General features: G+C 40.1%; 1 protein-coding gene across 1 annotated transcript; it reads right to left on the bottom strand.

Annotated features, from left to right (window-relative positions):
* Nucleotides 1-321: 321 nt before the first annotated feature.
* LONRF3 (LON peptidase N-terminal domain and ring finger 3) lies at nt 322-21,146 on the bottom strand. Its single transcript, XM_074914780.1, has 13 exons — nt 20,490-21,146; nt 19,154-19,272; nt 18,446-18,568; nt 16,105-16,260; nt 14,467-14,710; nt 13,696-13,786; nt 10,337-10,451; nt 9,800-9,921; nt 8,972-9,130; nt 7,789-7,951; nt 6,791-6,940; nt 5,926-6,086; nt 322-5,201 (listed from the first exon to the last, which is right to left on the bottom strand). Exons 1-12 carry the CDS (start codon nt 21,121-21,123, stop codon nt 5,928-5,930), a joined length of 2,235 nt encoding a protein of 744 aa, XP_074770881.1. The 5' UTR covers nt 21,124-21,146; the 3' UTR covers nt 322-5,201; nt 5,926-5,927.

The following is a 21,146-nucleotide window of genomic DNA, read 5'->3' as shown; positions in this document are numbered from 1 at the left end:
AACCTGTAAAGCAAACAGTAATGCATGAGGGGTACCAAAGTCCAGAGAAATGCATGGTCGTGCTGTAAGCCAGGCCCTCTTCACTTCCCATTAGTCTTACTTTACTACAGCAAAGAGGAAAAAAAAGCACTTGATGGCCTTTACAAATTATGAGGTTTGGACAACTTCATTTCTATGGTTTGGTTCCTTCACACCAAGTGTTGCTGTGTGACTGCAGGATCTAGGGTTTGTTCTTTGTTCCTTCATCTGAAACACCTAAAAAAGTAGCTCACATGTAATAATTGTTCACCTCTGTAGTTCTTTGTTATGCAAGCCAAAGAGTAAAGAACACAAAAATTTTAATTAGCAAACAACTCTCCACACAGACTTTGTAGGTACAACATAGTTATAAGTACATCTACAAACACATACAGGTTCTTTGGACTATGATTTTTTTTTAAAATATATTTTATATGACAATGTGAACAAATCTGGAAAAAACAAGTTAATTCAACCTTATGTAGAGGTAGCTGAACAGTACGCTGTTCAGTGATATGAGAGTATAACTTAAGTTTCGTTTCAAGTTCATTACAGTGCACAAAAGGATGTTTTACAAACAAATGGAATATACAAGTCCACAAAACTTTTTATTTAAAATGGCTTGATAGATATATTTCTGGCACTCTTGTAACCACATAGCTTGATGGAATTAAATTGGACAAGTATATGGTGCCAAATTAAGACATCTTACACAGATAGTCTTTTGCTCCTCATTTTTGTACTTCTCCCGTTCCTCACCAGAGAATTATAGAAGCTATTACATTGGTTTTGCTACACTTCTGCTCTGTAAACCTTTGTTCTGCAAATTGAATGTAAAGATTTAAAGGTGCATATGTTTATATTTATAAAATATATGGCTATGACTCTATTAAAAAGCTCAAGAATGGCAATAACAGAATACAGGCACTTCTATGTGAGGGTTACTTTAGACCTTATGAAACTCCAACATTAGTAAGCACTTCACATGATACCTGGATGAGTAAGTCAATGTAATAGTTCAGGTTTTTATTATCCACCATTTTAATCCTGTCTAAGCAGATTAGTTTCTTGTACCCAGACAATATTTATTTAGCAAAGTGTTTCAGAATAGTGACTTTGCTGAAACTACCATTATTCTGTGCTATAAGACTTCCAGTGATTTACTGGGCTTTGGAATAAACCCCAGATCCTAAACTATGTGCTGCACCAGTTACAAGTTAGGTTGTGAAGCTGACAAATTAAATGAGAACTAAGCAGGGGTTGAGTTCATCTGATGTAGGACTCGAGAAGGGGGAGCGCTACCCTAAGTGCATGTAGTCCCGTTGGGTTTTTACACACAAAACCCCTGTGCTTCATTTACACTTTTTTTTTTTTTTTAAATAAGAGTTTGTGAACATGTTCTCCATTCCTAAACACTGCATTTAAATATAACTCCTGTCTGTCATTAATTTAAACACCAGTAAAACTTCAGCACCAAGTAGAAATTAAGAAGAAAATTGTTCACAATGAGAACAATCAGCCACTGGACTATTCTCCCCAGGGAAGTGGTGGATTCCCCACCATTAGACACTTTTAAAGATTCAGCTGGACAGGCGCTGGGCCATCTTGTCTAGACTTTGCCAAGGAAGGTTGGGCCAGGTGATCCTTGAGGTCCCTTCCAAGCTGGGATTCTGTGATCCTATGAAAGGACCATCTAAAACAAAACTTAATTTTATAAAGCTCTTTCTCTACAGCACAGATTAAACCAGACCTGCTACAACCAAATCCACGATTTTTTTTAGATTAAAATAATCTTTGGATTAAGAAATCCATGGTTCAGGTGTTCCGTTAGCAACTAGACATACAGGACAGAAGGACTGGCCAAGCAATAGGTCAGCCATTTAGCATGACAGCTGGCATCTCTTATTGCTACAAGGTAATGGGAGATAAGGTATGACCACAAAATAAAAAACAAAAACAAAGAGGAACTTTTACAACACCAGAATGTCACTTAGGCCATTATCATGCTAAGTCTTATCACATTATTTTATCATTCTGTTATTAAAACTACTGAACTGCTTTCCACAACTGTGTCTGAGTTTGCTGTCAGGTTTCATGATTTTTCCTGATTAATCCAGTCCTGTCTCAGATTTACGTTCAACCAAGTCATGCTAGCCAAGGTCTTTTCATGGGAACATATCCCCTGAAGTTGTTGCTAGACAAAGGAGCATATAAGACAAAGCAAAGTTATTGTGAGTGTCGTAAGTCTGTCTATATATGGGAATGAAAAATTAGTATTACTGCCTGTAGAAAACTTTGACTGTTTTTAATTAGAAATCATATAACATAGATGTACAGGGATTTGGAAAGGCAATACACCCAGTCTTTGTTATTTAATGTATTTTGTTAAATACTTAATTTACAGAAAAGGAAAGAGATTTCCAATTAACAAAACCCTATCTTACAAATGCAAGTCTAAAACTTTCAAGAAACCTCTAGGAGATGTTTAGGTCATACTGCCCAAGAGACTGGCACTGACTCAGTTATAGTTTGATCTATTCTTGGTTCTCTCTGTCCCCATTACAGAAGACTTGCTTTTTGTATTCCTCTCCCCATATTTTTTTTTAGAAGGGGAACAAATTTCATTTCCTTGGAAATGAAAAAAAATTATATTGATTTTAGTAATGCTAACTCAGTGATCTAGGGTCAATGGAAACTGACTTATTTGAAGAAGTAGCAGGAAGCCTGTGCATTACTTAGTCCCTCACAACAGATTAATCAATACTTCTGGCCACACAGGAAACACAAGCTTGAGATTTTTTTTCTAGACAGATGAACAAAACTAGTTATGGGACTGGGTTTGGTGTCTAGAAATATGTGAGAAGCTTAAATAAAAGAGTCCCCCAATTAGTATTTCATCTGATCAATGCCATTGCTATAAAGTGAAGGTATTTTAAAATCTATTCAGCTGTTTATTCATGCCTGTAATAAATGTTGCATTTACATCCTCGTACTGATTAATACAACCTGAAAAAACCCCCAGCCAATACTGTGGCATAACTAGATTTTTTGGCTTTTAAAACACATTACTGAAACTTTACCGTCTCAACTCACTGAAGGCTGAGGTTAGTCCATGAGAGCTTTTCCTGGACATGTTTATATTCTCTAACAAATCTGTTTCTCAGTATTTTTTTTATTCTGATGGAATTTGAAGACTTTAGCCATTAATCTAGGATGTGTGGCCACAGAGCAGTCCCAGACAGAATACCACTGTACATGTACAGATGAACGTTCTTGGTGTGTTTGATTTGTTGTGCATATGCAGATCAACTGTATGCGTTACATGCAGTAGGTCCAGTGTTTCCAGGCTGCCACAAATGCACTGGGCATTCATGATATAGGGCATGTACACAAGTTTCTGCTTAGGAAATTCTGGCAGCTTTACTCAAGGCTAATAGAAAAGACAATATTCACTTTTAAAAATCAAGGATTCTTTCCATGCCAATTTCTAAGTCAACAAAATAGGCAGAATATGAGTATGTAGAAGACATAGCATGCAGGAAAAAAGAACAATGATGTCAGTGAGAAAACAGTTCAAAATAGATATTTAAGTTCCTTTTCTCACAGTTAAGAGTAACAAAGTGACAGCTTTTTTCTATGGGAGCAATATGGGCCCCTTATGTTATGCAATGATCCATGATGGTTTAAGTAAGAATTGGATTTAATGCAGCTTCACTTCCAAACAAGTAGAAATCACTTTGTTATTGACTTATGAAGACAAATGCCATAGCAGGTGTCAGCCACCATACACTCGTCGTTGTCCAGAACATGTATGTATTTCTACACATTGTTTACAGAGAAGCATGTAAAGTACCACCTATGGAAGAAGTGCAGCAATCTAGCAGTATGGAAATAAGTTCTAGCATTTCTAAAGTAGCTCGGTGCAAACACTGGATACATATTCCATTTGCATCACAAAGTTGAAACATGTTTGTCTTCCATTCGTTTCTTTGGTACCCTTATGGAAAAGTTCTATAGAATTTAAGAGGGGGAACAAAGGCAGTTTTATGAAAATTTAACAATATGGAAATTACTTTTAACTAAAATATTTCTGATGAGATGATGATGGAAAAAACACACAAAATTGACATTAAATTGTACTGCATTTTTTCATAAAGGCATGGAATGGCAGAGTGTGCTATCCAGGGTAAGATAACAAAGAAATTTGTAGCATTCCATAACATTCTCAATTCAATCTATTTTTTCCCCACTGAAAAGGAAAACCGTAGCTTAGAATAAAAGGCCCAGTTCTGCTCATATTGACATCAGTGAAAGTCAAAGTCGGACAGAGGCAAGATCAGTCCCGGAAAGCAGTACACTGAAAGCAGTAAAAGCAGCAACACAAGTATGAACGCTTGGTGAAAAAAATGAAAAAAATAAACCCAATTCCTATTATCATTTCTGTCTTATTTTTACCTGCTTTATAGCTAGAAGTAATCACACTACAGTTCACTTGTTTTCCTTAGGAGTTAATTCGTATTAGTAAACACTACCCAATCTCTTAAGAGAAATGCAATGGCTGGGTAGAGATTTGAAGCTAACAGAAACCTGAAGATTGGGGTGAAATAAATCGCATTTATTACAACATATTCCTTCTCATGTGACACAAACTGCCCTCTGAGTCCTACAGTTCAAAATAACACTCCCCTTCCCCCCCACATACACACACTCCAAAGCCAAATACCACCAAACAATTAAAAGAAATAAAACTGATCTTAACAGCAACAAGAGTTGATGTAAAAAAACAAAATAAACTATGCAGTAACCTACAATGAAATCAGTACTTCCAGTTTGCTTTAGAAGCCGCTTTTCATATATCGTGGCTCTTTCTTCACAGTTGTTTGTAGCCATTATTCATTCTTGGAAGAAAGAGTTGGGATATAAATTCAACTTCAAGTTATTATCTGTTCTTTGAAAAATTAGGGGATAGATCCTTCTGTCACCTCTACGGCCAATTCCCACCGACATCAACTGATCAAATACTTGAATTTACCCAAACGCTTTAACGCTCAGGCTTAAGGTTAAGCATGTGCTTAACCATTCTGTGATATCAGGAACCTTGTTGCAAGCACAGGATCAAGCTCCAGCAACTGTGCTTGAATTATCTCAGAAATAATCTGTGTTTTCAAAGACTTCACGGCAGGCTGTTTCAGGGGGGGAAAAAAAAAATCCTTCTTAGGCTACAGTAGAACTGGGGATAAGTAGAAAAACATTAAGAGTATTTGAACACAAATATCTGAAAAATTATCAAAGCAGTTGCTCGTGCACTGCTAGAATCATCATTTTGCCCCCAGTCATAAATACAGGGTAAAAATACTATAAATAAATAGAGCAGCTCACTTTCCTTTAGAGAATGAACACGTAAATAATATACATTTTGAAACAAAAAAATCATAGTGCAAAAATAAATTATCAAACGGAAGTTGTGAACATTATTTTACACAATGCTATATAAAACCTGAACCATTTGGAATAAAAGACTTTGCAGTTCACTGAAATAATGCATTAACATTATTATTTCTGCTTCACATTAAACTGCACAGTTTATCCTTTATCCACTAAAAAAAAATAAATTAAAAAACCCCTTAAGCTTTTTAAAAGGTTTATGGCAAACAAGATCACTTTTTGTTCTATCACATTTGTTATTAATTTAGCAGTGCAGTGATTGAATAATCATCTCAGAGTTCCAGATGGAAACTACTGAAGTATCCATAAACATCCCTTGCTCTTTATACCTCATTTTCTTTGAAACTCAGGCTTGAAGCATCCTGACACTCAAATCTGTAAGACATTATTGCAGTTAGATGAAGTTACAAGAGACAGTCCACAGTCAAGTGCTGTGGGAGACTTCACAGCTCTCCTTCTCACCATCACCGTGATCTTGTACGAGACATGAATGTAAGGACACGTCTGATGCCATTCAAGCGGTCTTTGAGGGATTTCATGGCAAGGAAAGGGAGCTGAGCTCTGTTCTCAAGTGGAAGGACAGCTAGGACCCACCAGCACCAGGCTGGTCCGTTAGGGTTAGCCTGCAGTAAGGGGGAAAAAAAGACAAATTAGGATACGTGTATCTGTTAAGGTCTTGTTTTTGAAGATTTAACTTTGAAAACGCAGTATTTTGATAACTGTCTAGCAAGCAGGTCATTTCATTGCCAGCCTAACGGCTTGTGATTACAGGTTGGCTTGAAACAAATTGCAACCTTTCCTAAAAATAGGATGTGGAAGGCAGAAACAAGATGCATTTCTATTTCTAGCAACAGTTTCTAGGTTGGGCCTTCTAGTTTTTTAATGTATTTTTTTCCCTATGTTATTACTGACCCAGTTCTTTGGGATTCCTGCCTCCCTTCATACTTTATGACACTACTTCATATTTAGCTTTTTTTGTTATATTCTGTTATTTTAGGATCCCTACCATTTGTAGTCCTTGAAGAAGAGTACCAAGTTTCTTGTCTATTTTCTCTCAGTCATTTAACTGGGGAAGCAGAGGCCAAAAGGCACTTAAGTCTCCTGGGATTACTCCAGTCGGTTAAGTAGTCTCAGGAAATTACCAATTTGAGCTTTTTGTTTGCAACAGTGCTACCACTGGTGTATGGCAACATAACTTAGATACTTAGCTTATGCAGGGTAAATGAAGAGTATTCATATTTTCATCTTAAAACACAATGCCTCCCGGCTTATCGGATATCCCTGCTATTTCTGTCTCTAAAAGTTACATAAGCCAGATTCTCAATACCTGTGGGTCAGGATCCTTAGCTGGCATTTGACCAAAATGACTGAGAATTCGACTTTTGAGTGCTTGCTTGAGGGAGTTAAACCACATATATGCCTGATCATAGACGGAATCATGGAGAACAAGTAATGCAGCATACTCTTGTCCTTGCACCTGAGATGAGTAACAAGAAGGGGAAAGTTACTGTTAGTTTAGTCTGCATGTTGGGGAAGGCACAACATTAATTTTTAGGATTTTCTGGGGTGGGTAGGGGAAAGGAAAAGAAACAAAAGCATGCCAAGGGACTTCTGGGATAAATCCTGAAAGCTAGTTTGGTGTCCCATATTCTGCTTCCCCATCCCAGTCTATCAAATCCTTTACTTTCCTACCCTATATTCTAAATCAAAGAAATCTATTTTCAGAACAAGAACCTTCTGGATTGCTATATGAAAAAACATTTACATAAACATCATACAATACACAAGAAAAGATTATGCAAAGCTTTTTTTAAAGAAAATTATTAGCAGCTCCTCAGATTAGACATTTTATCTTCCCGTCGTATACCAAAAGCTCCTAGATCACCCAGAATACTTTGACTGCCTACATAGCTTTTTTTAAAAATAAGAATTAATGTAAATAATTTTGAAGGTGTAGTGGACCTAATCCTGCTCCTTCTTACCCAAAGGTGAGTGTTCTAAATGGCTTCCATGCAAACGGAGGCAGGTTCCCCTCCACCCCTTTATAAATTGCAGTTATTCTGTCTAGAAGAGCGGTAAGACCTCATCCTGGATTCACTTAGCTTTGTCTTCTGCTAAAAACATCTAGGAAAACCACTCTTCAGTATATGGGCGGTGCACATTGTGTGCTTGTGGTAGCTATTACGCTTCCCATTTTTAACCATGAGCACTTAGTAAATACCACAAATTTGTTTTATTAGAAACTGTTCTACAAAAAAAAACTCACTGAAAACATATGTGCTTAGAATTTCACATGTAATACAGATTAAATATTTCTAAATTTACCTTTTGATCCTCAATGTACTCAATATCTGCTGTATTATAGCCATCACGCTGGCTGTGCTGTATCACCTTAAATCTCCTCTTGCCGATGCTGTCTACAACAGAGCGACCATCAGCAAAGAATTCAACATTTCTTATCTCCAGAATGCAGCCATAATCTGCAAACCTATTGAAATCAGAACAAAAGCAAGTAAACAAGTCTTATTCTCTCCACCCTTAGCTCCACAGAACTGCCATACACAGCCAGTCCCTACCACAAAGGTATTTACCAGTGTCAGCTCATTTCTATTGTTCATAGTACTGACCTGCTGTAGTTCAAATTATTCCACAATTGTTTTCAAAACTATCAGGAAGATTCAGGCTGTCTAATCTGATTATAACACTAACCACATGTTTTGGAATACAGGGAACATCTTATGAAATTGAAAGTTATACAGCTCAGAACCACATTCTCCATAATCCTAAATTCAGTCAATTTGTGCAGAAGAACAAGTAAAATTCAGAATATTAAAATTACTAAAGGACTATGAAATCTATAAAGAAGAAAGTTTTCCCACAATTTCAGCAGATTTTCCTTTGTAGGTATGTATTTTGTGTACATTGTACTTTTTATGGTGCATACTTACCCTGTAGGTATACACCATAAAAAGGGAGGAAAGCTAAATACAGAGACAGACATTAAGGTCATTACCCAAGACTGACTGCAGTGGCTCAGTGTAAACGCTCAGCCAGTCCTTGTGAAGGTCCTGTTGTACCTCTGCAGCCTCCACTATATGCAGAACAGTGAAGGTATAAGTGTATCCCAATAGCTTTGCTATTCTTTTCATAATTTAAAAAAACTAAACCCACCACACCTTACTGCCATTTCAATTTGATTTCTTGTGCCAAAGCATTCAGATTTCAAAACAGTAGAAAATACACTTCCTTTTCAAGTACTACAAGAGATCTGCAGCTCAACTTCATGTAATACACCCTGGCTATGTGTGTTTCAGGAAAAATGAGCAGACATGTTAGAATTTAAGTGCTCAAGAGAGAAACTTCAGTCTTCTCAATGTCTTTTACCAGCATGATTAGGAAGAAACTTTCTCTACCGGGAAGCTATCACAGATGTTACAGCCATGGGCTTTCTGCCCCTCTCCAGCCTCAGAGGGGTACCTCACGTGGTCCGAGCGTGCTGCTCACTCACCCCTTTACTGGGTCACTGATACACATCCCAAATTGCTTGGTGCCAGTCTCCATGCACCTTCGAATCATCAGGCGGTAACACGGCTCAAAGATGTGCAAAGGGCACGGGACTGTAGGGTAAGCCATTGTGCAGACAAATATAGGAACATTCTTATTCAGGCTGTAAAAAAGGAAGGACAAATCAGATATGATGCTTTACCAAACTACCGACAAGGTATAAAATACATTTTATGCAATAAACATATCCTTTAAAATTACTATTTTTTAAAACAGAAACTATAACATATTTAGAATAAAATTCTTAACAGAGTAAGTAAAAACTAAATTTATTTTTCCCCTTAATTGACTAGATATTATGGAAAGTGATATATCACTTACTAGCAGAAGAATTTTTAGTTATGCTTTCTGGTTTTGCTTGTCATAGCATTAATGCATCTCTACTATTGCTTTTGTTTACTTGATTTTCTTTAATCCTATTTCTTCCCTATCCAGTACTTTCCAACCCCCCAGCCTGTGAGACTACTTCCACCAATTGTCTCCCTCTGTGGCTTTCATGGAGAGCCCCTGAAAGCAACCACATTTCTTTATACTCTGTTTATAAAGCAACCTTCTGGATTTCTTCTACTTCTGTTTATTGTTTATCAGTGTCCAGTTTTTATGTTAACTCAAAGCACAATTTCACCTGGACCCTGTTCTCTTTGAAATCACAAGATACCAAGAAAGAAGCTCCTTTTCAGCATCTTAGCTCATGTTCCACTGCTGCAGGAGTCACTCATTAGCTAACAGCAACAGTATTAAAGGTTTGATTTTACATAAATGGATTACATACTTGGAAAGCTCTGCTATTTCCTCTTCATAAATCTTTCTTCTTTCAGTGAGTTCCTCTGGAAGATATCTAGCTATTAACTCCTCCATTAGTACTGTTTTACAGTATTTCCTCATAGCCAAGCACTGCAGTAAAGACACACGCGAGCAGTTATTGATAATGTTTAGCATTTCAAAGTGCATGGTGCCTATGCACATTTGTTAGCTCCATTTGCTTATTTCTATAGCAAATCGAAATGATCTTTAAAGTTTGCACTGCCACTAAAGAGTTGCTTATTGAACTATTCCCTAGGTTACAGTCATCATCTTGGGAAATCTGGGAGGTAAAATCACCTACAGATTTTCTAAGTACAGGTTACTCTAAGGTTTGAACAGAGGAGACTGTCTGTGCTTTGTAAGTCACAGGAGTATTTTAAAAAGTCACATTCTTAAGTTATGTAATATTTCTTTTGAGTTGGGAAATATCAAAGGTTTCTGAAGGTGCTACTGGATCCTATCTTGTGCCCTTAAATTTACGCTGAGAAAATCCAAGCATCATTACCTCTGAGAGTCCTTCCTTGCACAGTGGACATTTTGGGTTGTGATCCAGGCATCTCTCAAGACATTTGAGACAGAAGGTGTGTCCACAAGGTGTAGTGACAGGTTCATAGAAGAGCCTGGATTGAAACATCACAAACCAAAAAGACAACAATATCGTGTACCCAAGCAAAAGAAAAAGTTATCAGAAAAAAAGCTGTATTCATTCACTAATTGACTTAACTACTCCTGGGATAAAGCTGTTCCTCGCTTTTCATTTCTTCAAGCAACTTTTGTATTTATTCAGCTTAGACTTTCATATTGCCACTTAACATGAAAGGCAGCCCATGAATTCTGATTTCAGTGAACGTGAGAGAATATTGTCATTAACTTCCAACAAGCTAGGATTTAATTTTCTTCTAGGTGAGCAATAAATAGAAGCAGCAGTTGGACCATCTGACATTCCAATGAAACAGAGCAATACTTGCACAACTATTACTGTGCAAATCATGGGATTACTTGTATGTGTAGAGGTAAGCACAAAATAGCTATTTCCAGTAATAGCCCACATAAGTGATTGCAATAAACTATTATTGCCAACTCTAATGTGGGCTTGGAAAGCAGTTTTGTTGGAATAGTTGGGTTTTAACCTTCAAATTGCTGCTTTTCTGGAAAATGAGTGATATTAGGGTCATGTTTCATCTAGACAAATATTTAAACATATAAGGCCAGGTCTTCAAAGTATCATGATACTCTACCCATTTCAAGTACCTCTGTGACACTTATTTTCATGTAAGGACTTTTTACTTATTATGATTATGTGAAATTGCAAAGTAATTTTTCCTTGCCAGTAAGTACCTTAAGGAGACCTAAATAATATGGAAATTAGTTTTTTTTAAATAGAAAACATTCAAAACTAGAAATTGTTTGGCATATGCTTTATTTCACAGCATACTGTCTAAGCATTTTAAGGTTTCAAATATTAGTCTAATTATAATATAAGTGAATTAATAAGTTTACTTTAAAATATTGGTTTATCAAAACAATACACTAAGTTTTATTATACATGTGCAAATTATAAATATGTAAACTCATACTGATTAGCATCTTTAACGAGTATATTTAAGAACATAATTGGCTCTTAACAAAATTACCATAGCCAGTTTATTAAATGTCATTAGTTACTATAAATATTGACATTTAAGCAAGGGAACATATGAGCAAGTGTCTAAAATACCTCACCTATCTTACTGCAACTGGACTGTATAATTGAAAGCCCTCATTGTTCCATGAACAGAAACCTCACTGCACCAAGGCTAGCTACCTTACTGCTTTAAGTTTACATAAAGTATTGAATTCTACAATATGTTTCATTAAGCACTGGTTTGCATATCTAATTATTTAGCAGTGAGTGACTTGATCTGAAATGCTAGCATAAAGACAAGAAATTCCTGTTAAAATGCCTGATTGTGCTCTAGCTCTCACAAAAGCCAGCAGCAGCTTTTTCCTGACAACTCTAAGGGGACCTTGACCAAGCCTCATGACTTGCAGAAAGAAGCACTATACACCAAGATTTCTCGTGACATCATTTTAAACTATCTTAACACTAAATATTCACTCCTGCTGAGTAATGCTCCTTTATTTCTCAAGAGTATGTTGCTTTGACTATTCCTTTTTCATTTTCTGCTTGCTGCTGGAGTGAATTCAGATCAATAACATTTTGGCCACTCCGTCAGACAAATAGGTTAATAACAGCTCCTGCAGTTAATTGTGAACAGGTCAGTAGGTTACTAGGTAATTAGTTCAAGTAACTCAGGATCCAAATCCCTAAACTACTTGTGAAGAACACGGCAGGAAATAATTATAATCAATCTGCATTAATAGCCAGGAAAAGATCTTGTGACAGCTTCCCTCAGCCTTCATTGTTGCAGTGATGTTACAAAGATAACATCCTTCTTGATGCGAGGCCTGCATCTGTGATGGCAATTACAAGACCATCATCACCATCCTCTAGACAGTAAGGGAATCAGCAATCCTTGAGCTAATTCCTTTACAAATGTATTGTAGCCTGGCTGTTTCTGATTTAACATAAAGGATGAGGAAGTAGGCCTAATTAATTTTATTAAAAACATCTGAAAAGTGCTTTGTGGACATAATGATCATAAACATGCAGACTCATTAAAACCAGCTAAGACTAATTGTGTGGCTTTGTTAGAGGAAAGTTTTGCTCTTAGCAGTATCAAGTGTTTTGACAGCTGTGTAAACTTTTGGAGCACGTTTCAGCTGTAGGCAGACAGAGGGAGAGGGGTAGATCTGATTTATTCCAAGCAGAAGCAAATCAGACAACACAGCAGTTGTTGCCCCAAAGTTTTCAATTTGTCTGAAAAATTGAAGCCTGCCCCCTCTCTGCCCCTCCCTGCATACAAACAACAAAAAGAAATCCAGCTTTCTCAAAGCCCAGGCTTTCAGAAATAAATCCAGGAAGAGGCTATCTCTATTTAAGAATTTAAAATATAGTGCAAAACTAACCCCAACATTCATTACTGATAAATCTGGGTAATGCAAAAGACAAACCTAATCTCTACTCAGTGCAGAGGCCAAGACCCCTCTAAACACCTGCCCAATATTTCCATCTAAATCAGTAACAAAACTCTACATGTGTATTTGCCAAAGTTAAAGTGTTTTTTACAAAACAAGGAGTGGAACAGATGTAGTTGACAACTCCATCTAAAACTTGATAAACCCCATGTTTTATCAAGTCATTGCTGTCACCAAGAACAACTACTGTTTAACTGGAAGGAGAGATCATCAAGCAAACAGAGCAATGGCCTTGGTAAACTAAGGAACACACCTCTTAAGCAGTAGAGGAAAAACATGCTCTGGTTTGCTTGCAAGATCCTCCTATTGCAATAGCAGCAACACGGTATTTATTTTACATGCAGTATTTATTTTACATACTTGGAATATTCATTGAATGTGGTGTCTTTAGCTATTTCGTGCATTATATAACATCATACGTGGCTCTACAAATTCCATGGGACAAACTGTGGTTTCATGCACAATATGTGTCAGTGGGTGGGCACGTGTAAGTGGGGAGAGGAAATCTTTCAGACACCCTCACTAACACGCTTAATCCTCATGTGACCTTATGTGCCCTTTCCGAAACAATTACTAGCCTAGAGCAGGTCAAAAAGTTCCTATTCATCAACAGTGTTCAGAACCAGAGATCTAGAAATGCATCACTGGAGTAACAATTATAATAAAAACTCATTTCAAGTCAGAGGGAAAGGTAAGTACCAAATAAGCTAGAAAAATCTCTAGGTCATGAAGGGGAAAGAGATAGAGCCTAAAGGCTAAAGACATCAATGAGAAAACAAGGGGTACCTCATACACAGGGAGCAGTCCAGATCTGATGGATCCACAGATTCAAATGGAATATGTTGTCCAGTACTATTTCCCTTCAGATCAACTGTATCTATCAATAACAAAAAACATATTATAGCGTAATTGAACAGAACTGTGTAAACACAATGGTATTCCATGTATCTACAAGCAGCATCTGATATTTAAATGTGTATTGTATACACTTGTACGTTACTGAACCATTAAGCATCATTACAGTAATTTCTATGCAAAGCACAAATGCAGCCTTGGCACAAATCAGCATATCTCCCCTTAATTTTGGTGACATTATACCCACTTAGAGGGTTGAATTTAGCCTTGCATTAACAATTAACATAAAAACATTTTTTATTAGTGTTGGAAGTCTAAAGTGAGACAAATTCTTGTGTCATACCATTGTAAATACATCCCACAGCATGAAAACAAGGCCAGATATCATGAACAAACAGTTTGTGCTTTTAAATTTTTTTTTAATTGATCCAGAAAGCTAAGACCAGGCGCAACACTGATGTTCCTTAAAAGATTCAGGGCTGTGCTGATAAACAAGCACTTGACCCAACCTTCTTAGCCCTCTTTTTAGACTAACATAATTGTTTCCCCCCCCCCCCCCCAAAGATTCCACATCATGCCCTGACTAGGCCAAAGAGAAAATATAAAAGTCAAAGGTGATTTGGACCCTCTTCTTCTAAGGTTTATAAAAGCAAAATTTCCACTGATTGCGTGCCATGGAACTTAGCCTGTGTGTAAACATACCTTTCTTCATCAGTTTGCAGGGTACCTCAGCATTTCGCATCTCCTCTGAGCAGCATTTCCTTTTCAGGAGGCTGCACTTCTCGGAAAAGAGAAAGGTAGACTCTGGCATGGAGATGAGTTTGTTCTCATCCTCTGAGCAGTCCTTTTTGCTCTCTGTAATTTGTACAGATTTCCTCAAACTACCAGATGTAGTTACATTTGGTTCCTCTTGAACGGGAAAACCCTTTTTCTGTTCCACATTTACCTGTGTGAAGAGAGGACTGACGTTAGACCAATCTTCCAACAACTTGGTAAGGAAAAAATCCCAAACCTGTCACAAGTCTTTAATATTATGCATCACCAGGAAGGGCTTTGTAGGTCATGAAGCAACAGTTTGAGAATTGCTGTGTCAGGGCCTGATTTTAACGGGAAGAAAAAAAGCAAACTATTTCCCCACCCCTCCAAGCCCTGCCATGGCAGTGAATATTTTCAGCCCTGATGTGTGGCTCTCTAGCTTGGTCATGAAACTTGATTCAGGCAGAAATATGGCTAGATCTCAGGTTAAATATATTGTTATCCCTTAACCTATGGAAAAATGCCTATTGGTTATATCATAATGATGGTATTAACCATCAAAACCACCAAAACAATGTGAGCTTATTTTAAGGAAGCAATATAAACACGCAGAATTTAGAACAGAGAAAATGCACAGAGCTTCCTTTAGTGAGACAGATTTCTTTTGCAAAGGATAAAACAATCAGTCTTTATCCCATTGTGGCTACAGAACCACCTGTGGGCAGCCACTGCACAGAACATCACCTATCAGCTTGTCACATCAACTCCCCAGATGAACCTGAAAGCAGATACTGTGGATTGTGATCAAGAGCTGTGGTGATGTGTAACATGCACAAAGATGAGTGAACTGTCCCTCAAATGACTTCATGAAAGGGTCAGACAAAAAAAATTCTCATCAGAATATCCTAATAGCCTTTCCAGAAGGCTTGTTCTTATCAGTCTCAACAAGGCTGCTCAAAACCTACCATTTTGTTTGTAATGACTAGTGGAGTTTTCTCCTACATATAGAGTATAGGCAAAACTTATCCGCCAAGTTCAGATTCTGGTGAAGCAGAAGTGGTCCTTACAAACCCATGAATGTAAAACTCTACAGCCATTACAAAACTACAGCTGTGAAACCAAACTTACTGGATAATACATCTTAAGTGGCTCTAAAATAACCTCTAAGCAGTGTATAGCATCTGAATGCAGGGTGATTTTGTCACTGACATCATCAGTTACAGTTCAAGCTGAAACTCTAGATTTTAGCGTTTCACAGCTTTTGAGGGTATCTCAATCCAATCTTCAGAGACCCTTTCCCACTACCAACTACATGGAAGAGCTAAAGACAGTTAGAGGAAGAGAACCCACTCAACTCTGGCATAAAATTTATCAGAACAACAACTGAGGACTTCTATTCAAGAGAAAGTCATCCGATAAAGAGACTTCAGTAAATCAACATTTGTTTTGTATCTTCTGAAACTCAGTAAAAATCTGAGAAAAGGTATCCCCCTGTCTCACAGAGGTGAAAAGGAGAGAAGGCTTCCCAATGTGAACATACAACACACAACAAATTAAGAACCACACGTCAGACTTGATCTTTACCTTGAGCAACCTTTGTAGGTTATGGCTGGTGCCTCCAGATCCCACTGAATTTAGGAGATTCCCCTTTAATCTAGAGTGATGTGACAACAGCTGCAGGATATCGGGTAAGTGTTCCTGAGCATTTCCCGGGATGAGTGAAAACAAACTAAGTAGAAGCTGTGATATAAAACAGAATACTTCACTGCTTAGTTCCTTCCTTGCAACCTCTAAATGAAAAAGCAAGTAAGGGAATAACCAAAAGAAGCATCCTTGATTTTGTTAAAACCATTTAAAGAGCCCTTTAAACTAGGGTAAGAACAAAAAGTGCAAGAGCTAATGCAATATAGGCCAGACAGCAAGAGACACTTTCAGAGTTAAATAAGCCCATAAGGTTATTAACCATTCTCTGTGATGTGACACACACATGCCTTTGTCCTCTTTGTCCCGCAGTTCAGAGCTCACCAGAAATTACTAACGTTTTAAATATGGTTTTTGCTGCCCATCAGAAGCTTTCACTGGAGTTTACTAGTACAGAAAGCACTCATCTCACAGGTTTAATCCAAGTTCAGTTAAGTAAATGTCTCTGATATTGTAAACTGTAGCTATTTTTAAATTCACTTATGTGAGAATACAAAAAAAGTAGGCAGTAGAAAAACGCTACTTCTTCATTTGCTATCAGAAAATAAGTGAATGTTTCAAGTAGCAGCTTGTAGCCACTTCTGCGACATAGTTTATCAGATGATTATTTAAGGAAAGAAACAGAGCTGAATGGAAGATTCACGCTTCAAAAACTAATTTCAACATACTACTGAGGTGATCCTGCTGATGCCTGAGGAAGCCATGTGACAGCCAAGATTTCTTTTTCAAGCCAAAAAGGATTCCACAGGATCACACTATGTCAAAACTAACACAGACAGACAGTTAATACAAGCAGAACATCACAGCTGCACACAAAGAATTTAGTAAAATGTAGTATGTCATTGTTATGCAAACAGCCTTGGAAATGACCCAGTAGAATATTGCATCATGGATGAACTCTGTGTCTGATGAGTGCATGAGTAATTCTTTGAGTCATAAGAAGCCTAGTTTTTCCCAGAACCCCGCTGCTCAGAAATTAGGTGTCTTGGATAAGGCTATTTGGAATCAGAATTTAGAAACATATCTGTTTGTTCCTGCTCTTTTTGCTCTACTGCACAGGAAGTCTCCCAGCATGACTATGAGAACAAATCATGACACAATGGCAGTGAAAGATTGCATGGAACCTACTGGGAAAAAAAACCCAAAACAACAAAACCAACCAACAGTGCCAAATATCAGTGCCAAAAAACTCAGAGGAGATGGAAATTTCAACCATATGCAAAATGAGATAAAAACTTGATTGCACGACAGCCATCCAGGTTTCTGTTACCTTTATCAACAGTGCTTTTCTGTAAGAATTCTACTGTGCTTTTAGAAAGCTTTATGTATTACAGCACACAAACCTCAAAGTTCCCATCCCACCAGTGATGGAGAAAAGTGTGAATGCACTGCCATAAAAGAAAATTCAGTGCAAGAAAAACAGAACTACTACATTTTCATTACCATAAACTATCGCTGCGACACTGAGCCTTTTAGCTACGACAACAAAAACAAAGGTCAAATGTCACAACACTGATTCACGGGAATCAGAGATTTGAGGGGTGTGCAAAACGGCAGTTTTGACAAAAGCCATTTAAGAATCCACACAACCACATTGTAGGCTGCTACTGAAATAAGCCTCACTGCAGATCCATTTTGTTGCTTATTTAGCATTAATTATTAGCAACCTTTAAAAACTATTTTAAACCAGCTCTTCTTTTGTTGACTGCTTCCTTTCACGCCTCGTTCACACACTGATACTCGGCTCAGCACGACTGGCGGTAGGAAGAGAGCTGCTGCTCCCAAGTGGAGTTTGACGGGTGCTGCGTGTTGCATTCTGCCAGTCAACGGCCTGATCCAACATTCAATAGCAACTCCCCCCCTCCTCTGCACTCTGTCATTGGTAACACACTGCCAGGCTAGGAAACAGATTAGAAATTTGACTACAGAGAATCACAATGGTCTGTGCATGGCAGTTATTAAGAATTCGGTTTTACTTTAGATTTGCTGATGCTAACACTGTAACTGTTTCCACGTAGCACCTGCTGAGTATGTTTTCTTGCTGCCTCCCTGTCTTCAAGTAAGCAATACACATCACTCAAATCTGAACAACGCCTGGATATCTGTCTCCATCCAGCTCTTTGAAGTAATGAGAGAGAGGGAGGAGAGAAGAAAAATTCTTAGCCTCCTTTACAAAAGGCCACTGAAAACAATGATGCAGTTCCAAAAGATTCAGGGAACTCACCTTTTGTGCCTCAGACTTGGCTGTCTTGTTCCCAGTATCTAGAGCAAGGCAGAATAGAAACTCTCTTAAAGCTTCTTCTGTTTTCCCCAGATTAGCTAATGCTTGTCCTTTCCTTAAGTGACCCTGCAATGAAACACATCCATAGTTGCAGCTGTTGTTCTTTTGTCATAAGAATATGTAATAAAAGCAAGATGAAATTACAACAGATCTTTCCAGAGAAGAAGTTGTTAGGCAGGGAGAATCACTGTAACAGTCTCTTATACCTAGACACCACCAGTGTCTGGGTTTTTAACCACAACTGTCCTGAAAACTCTCAGAGGCAGAACTGGGATATTCTCTAACTCAAGCAAGTATGATTCTCACAGCCCTTGAGCCCAGCTGATCTTGGAGAAAGAAAATCTTCCCCTACACTAATCTCCTAAAATAATCATTACATCCTGGTAGATTTATATAAGCACAGCATTCAAATTTTACAGAGCTCATGAACTTGAGATTCATCCGGGTCAATGACAAGAGCGTTAGCCTTCAGGATTACCACTCTCCTCCTTCACCCCATGAAGCTCAAGAATATTATGGTTAAATGTCTAAGTCACAGGCATCCAAGAAATTACAGGACTTAAAGCCTTCCTCAGATTCAGCTGTCTGACAGTTTTCTGTCGGTGTAGTATCAAGGTTTTAAAACAAAGTACAACTGGAGTCAGAACTTACTTTCAGCCAGTAAGGCTGGAGCCTGCATGCTGTTTCTGCATCGTGCAATGCATCTTCACAAGCTTTCAAGGTAGAGTTAATCTGGGACCGGTTGCTATATAGTAAGTGGTCATTTGGAGCTGTAGGAAACAGAAAAATTGTTTGACTGAAGTAAATTAAAAATTAGTTACATAAGGTTTGGTTTTTTGTTTTCTTTTTTTTTTTAAACCCACATGTTGGTGTTTTCCAGTTGTACAAACCCACAAAATATCTAGTTTTTAGGTAACTATGTACTAAATGAAATCCGGAAACCTCTTTGGGCAACTCCAAACAAAATGTCAGCTATGTATTATATAACTGCAGGGAACATTGCATAAATAAACGCCGAGACGCTCACACAATAAATTACCAGCTCTGAGGATCAGACGGTTGATAGAAACATACAGAAGACATTTAAGGCGGCAAGCAGAATGCTGTCATACTGCAGGGAGGAGTTTCAAAATTTTTAGCATCAAAGTTTTTAAAGGATACATAGGGATCTTTTCGTGCCGTAGCTCAACACAGGAAAACAAGTGACAACTACAAGAATCCGGTAGCGCCGCGGCAGCGCCGATAACGTGATCTCCCGGTTGTAGCATCACGGCAAAGCGTGTGCTGGGTGCGGGCTGTACGCTTGCGTCCGGAGCACTCTCTCGTTTAAACCAAACTCTTACCCGCAGCACCTCGCCTTTACTCTCCACTTCCCGAGAGCAGCGTTACTTGCCTTTCCTCACACTAGGCTGGAAACGGGCGCATCCAAAGTTTTCCCTGAACGGCCCCGGCCCCGGCCGCGGCCCCCCGCCGCTGCCCCCGCCCCGGGCTGCCCGAGAAGCGGCTCCTCCGTGCCTGGCGCCGGTCGCCAGGGCCGGGCTGCGCCCCGCGGGCCCGCCCGTCGAGAGCCCCTTCCTGGGGAGCGGCGGGGGGCCCCGGCCGAGGCGGCCGCTCCCGCCTGGCCCCGCCGGTTACACAACGGCGCCGGCCGGGGGGAGCCCCGCCGGACCGCGGGCTTCAGCTTACGCAACCGCTGCTCTCCTGACCCAGTTTCACCGCGGGCCGAAGAGCCCCCACCCCTCCCCGGGGATCCCCCTTCCCCCCTCCTCCCCTCCCGGGGCCCGGCCCGGCCGGCGGCCGCCCCCCGCGGGGAGCCGGTGGCAGGCGGGAGCGCGGCCCCGGCGCAGCGGCAGGCGCGGGGCGCTGCCCCGGCCGGGCCGGTCACCGGCGGAGCCTCGGCCGGTGACGGATCGTGTCCCCCGCCGTCGCGGGCGGAGCGGCGGGCAGCGCAGCGCTCGGGGGTGCGCCGGGTCGGGGAAGCCGTTACCTAGGCTGACCGCTTCGTTGTACTTCTGGAGGGCGGCTTGGAGCTTCTTCTCCTTGTACAGGAGGTTCCCTTCGTGCCGGAGCTGCGAAGCCTTCACTTGGCAGGGGAACCACTTGGCCAGCAGGTTGCTGAGGATGACATTGACCCGCAGGAGCTGCCCGGCCGCCGCGCTGCCCTCCTCCTTGCACAGGACGCAGCGGGACTCGGCCGCCCGGTCCCTCTCCAGGCACTTTTTGCAGAACGTGTGTCCGCAAGGCAAGGAAACGGGCTCGAAGAGGAAGCCCTGGCATTTGCGGCACCCGAAGACGTCCCACTCGCGGGGCTGCGGGGGGCCGCTCCCGGCGGCGGCGGGCAGCCCCTCTTTGATCCGGACGCTCTGCGCCAGGCACTCCACCAGCTTCTCCAGCTGCTCCGCCCGCAGCTGCTGGTGGCGGGACGCCAGCTGGTAGAGCGGCAGCGCTTCGTGCAGCCGCCCGCCGAAGGCCAGCGCGTCGGCCCGCCGGAGCAGCACCTGCCACTCGGGCCCCAGGCCGCCGCCCGACAGCTCCAAGTTCTGCGCCTGCAGAGCCCCGGCCGCCAGCTGCAGCACCAGCGGCGGCTCCGGGCGCTGCTGCGGCGGCAGGTGGGAGCCCATGGCGGCGGCGGGGCGCGGGGGGG

Source organism: Athene noctua, chromosome 11 (genome assembly GCF_965140245.1).
Source record: "Athene noctua chromosome 11, bAthNoc1.hap1.1, whole genome shotgun sequence".
Classification (NCBI taxonomy): domain Eukaryota; kingdom Metazoa; phylum Chordata; class Aves; order Strigiformes; family Strigidae; genus Athene; species Athene noctua.
The sequence above is the reverse complement of the archived record's forward strand: the minus strand, read 5'-3'. Positions and strand labels throughout refer to the sequence as shown.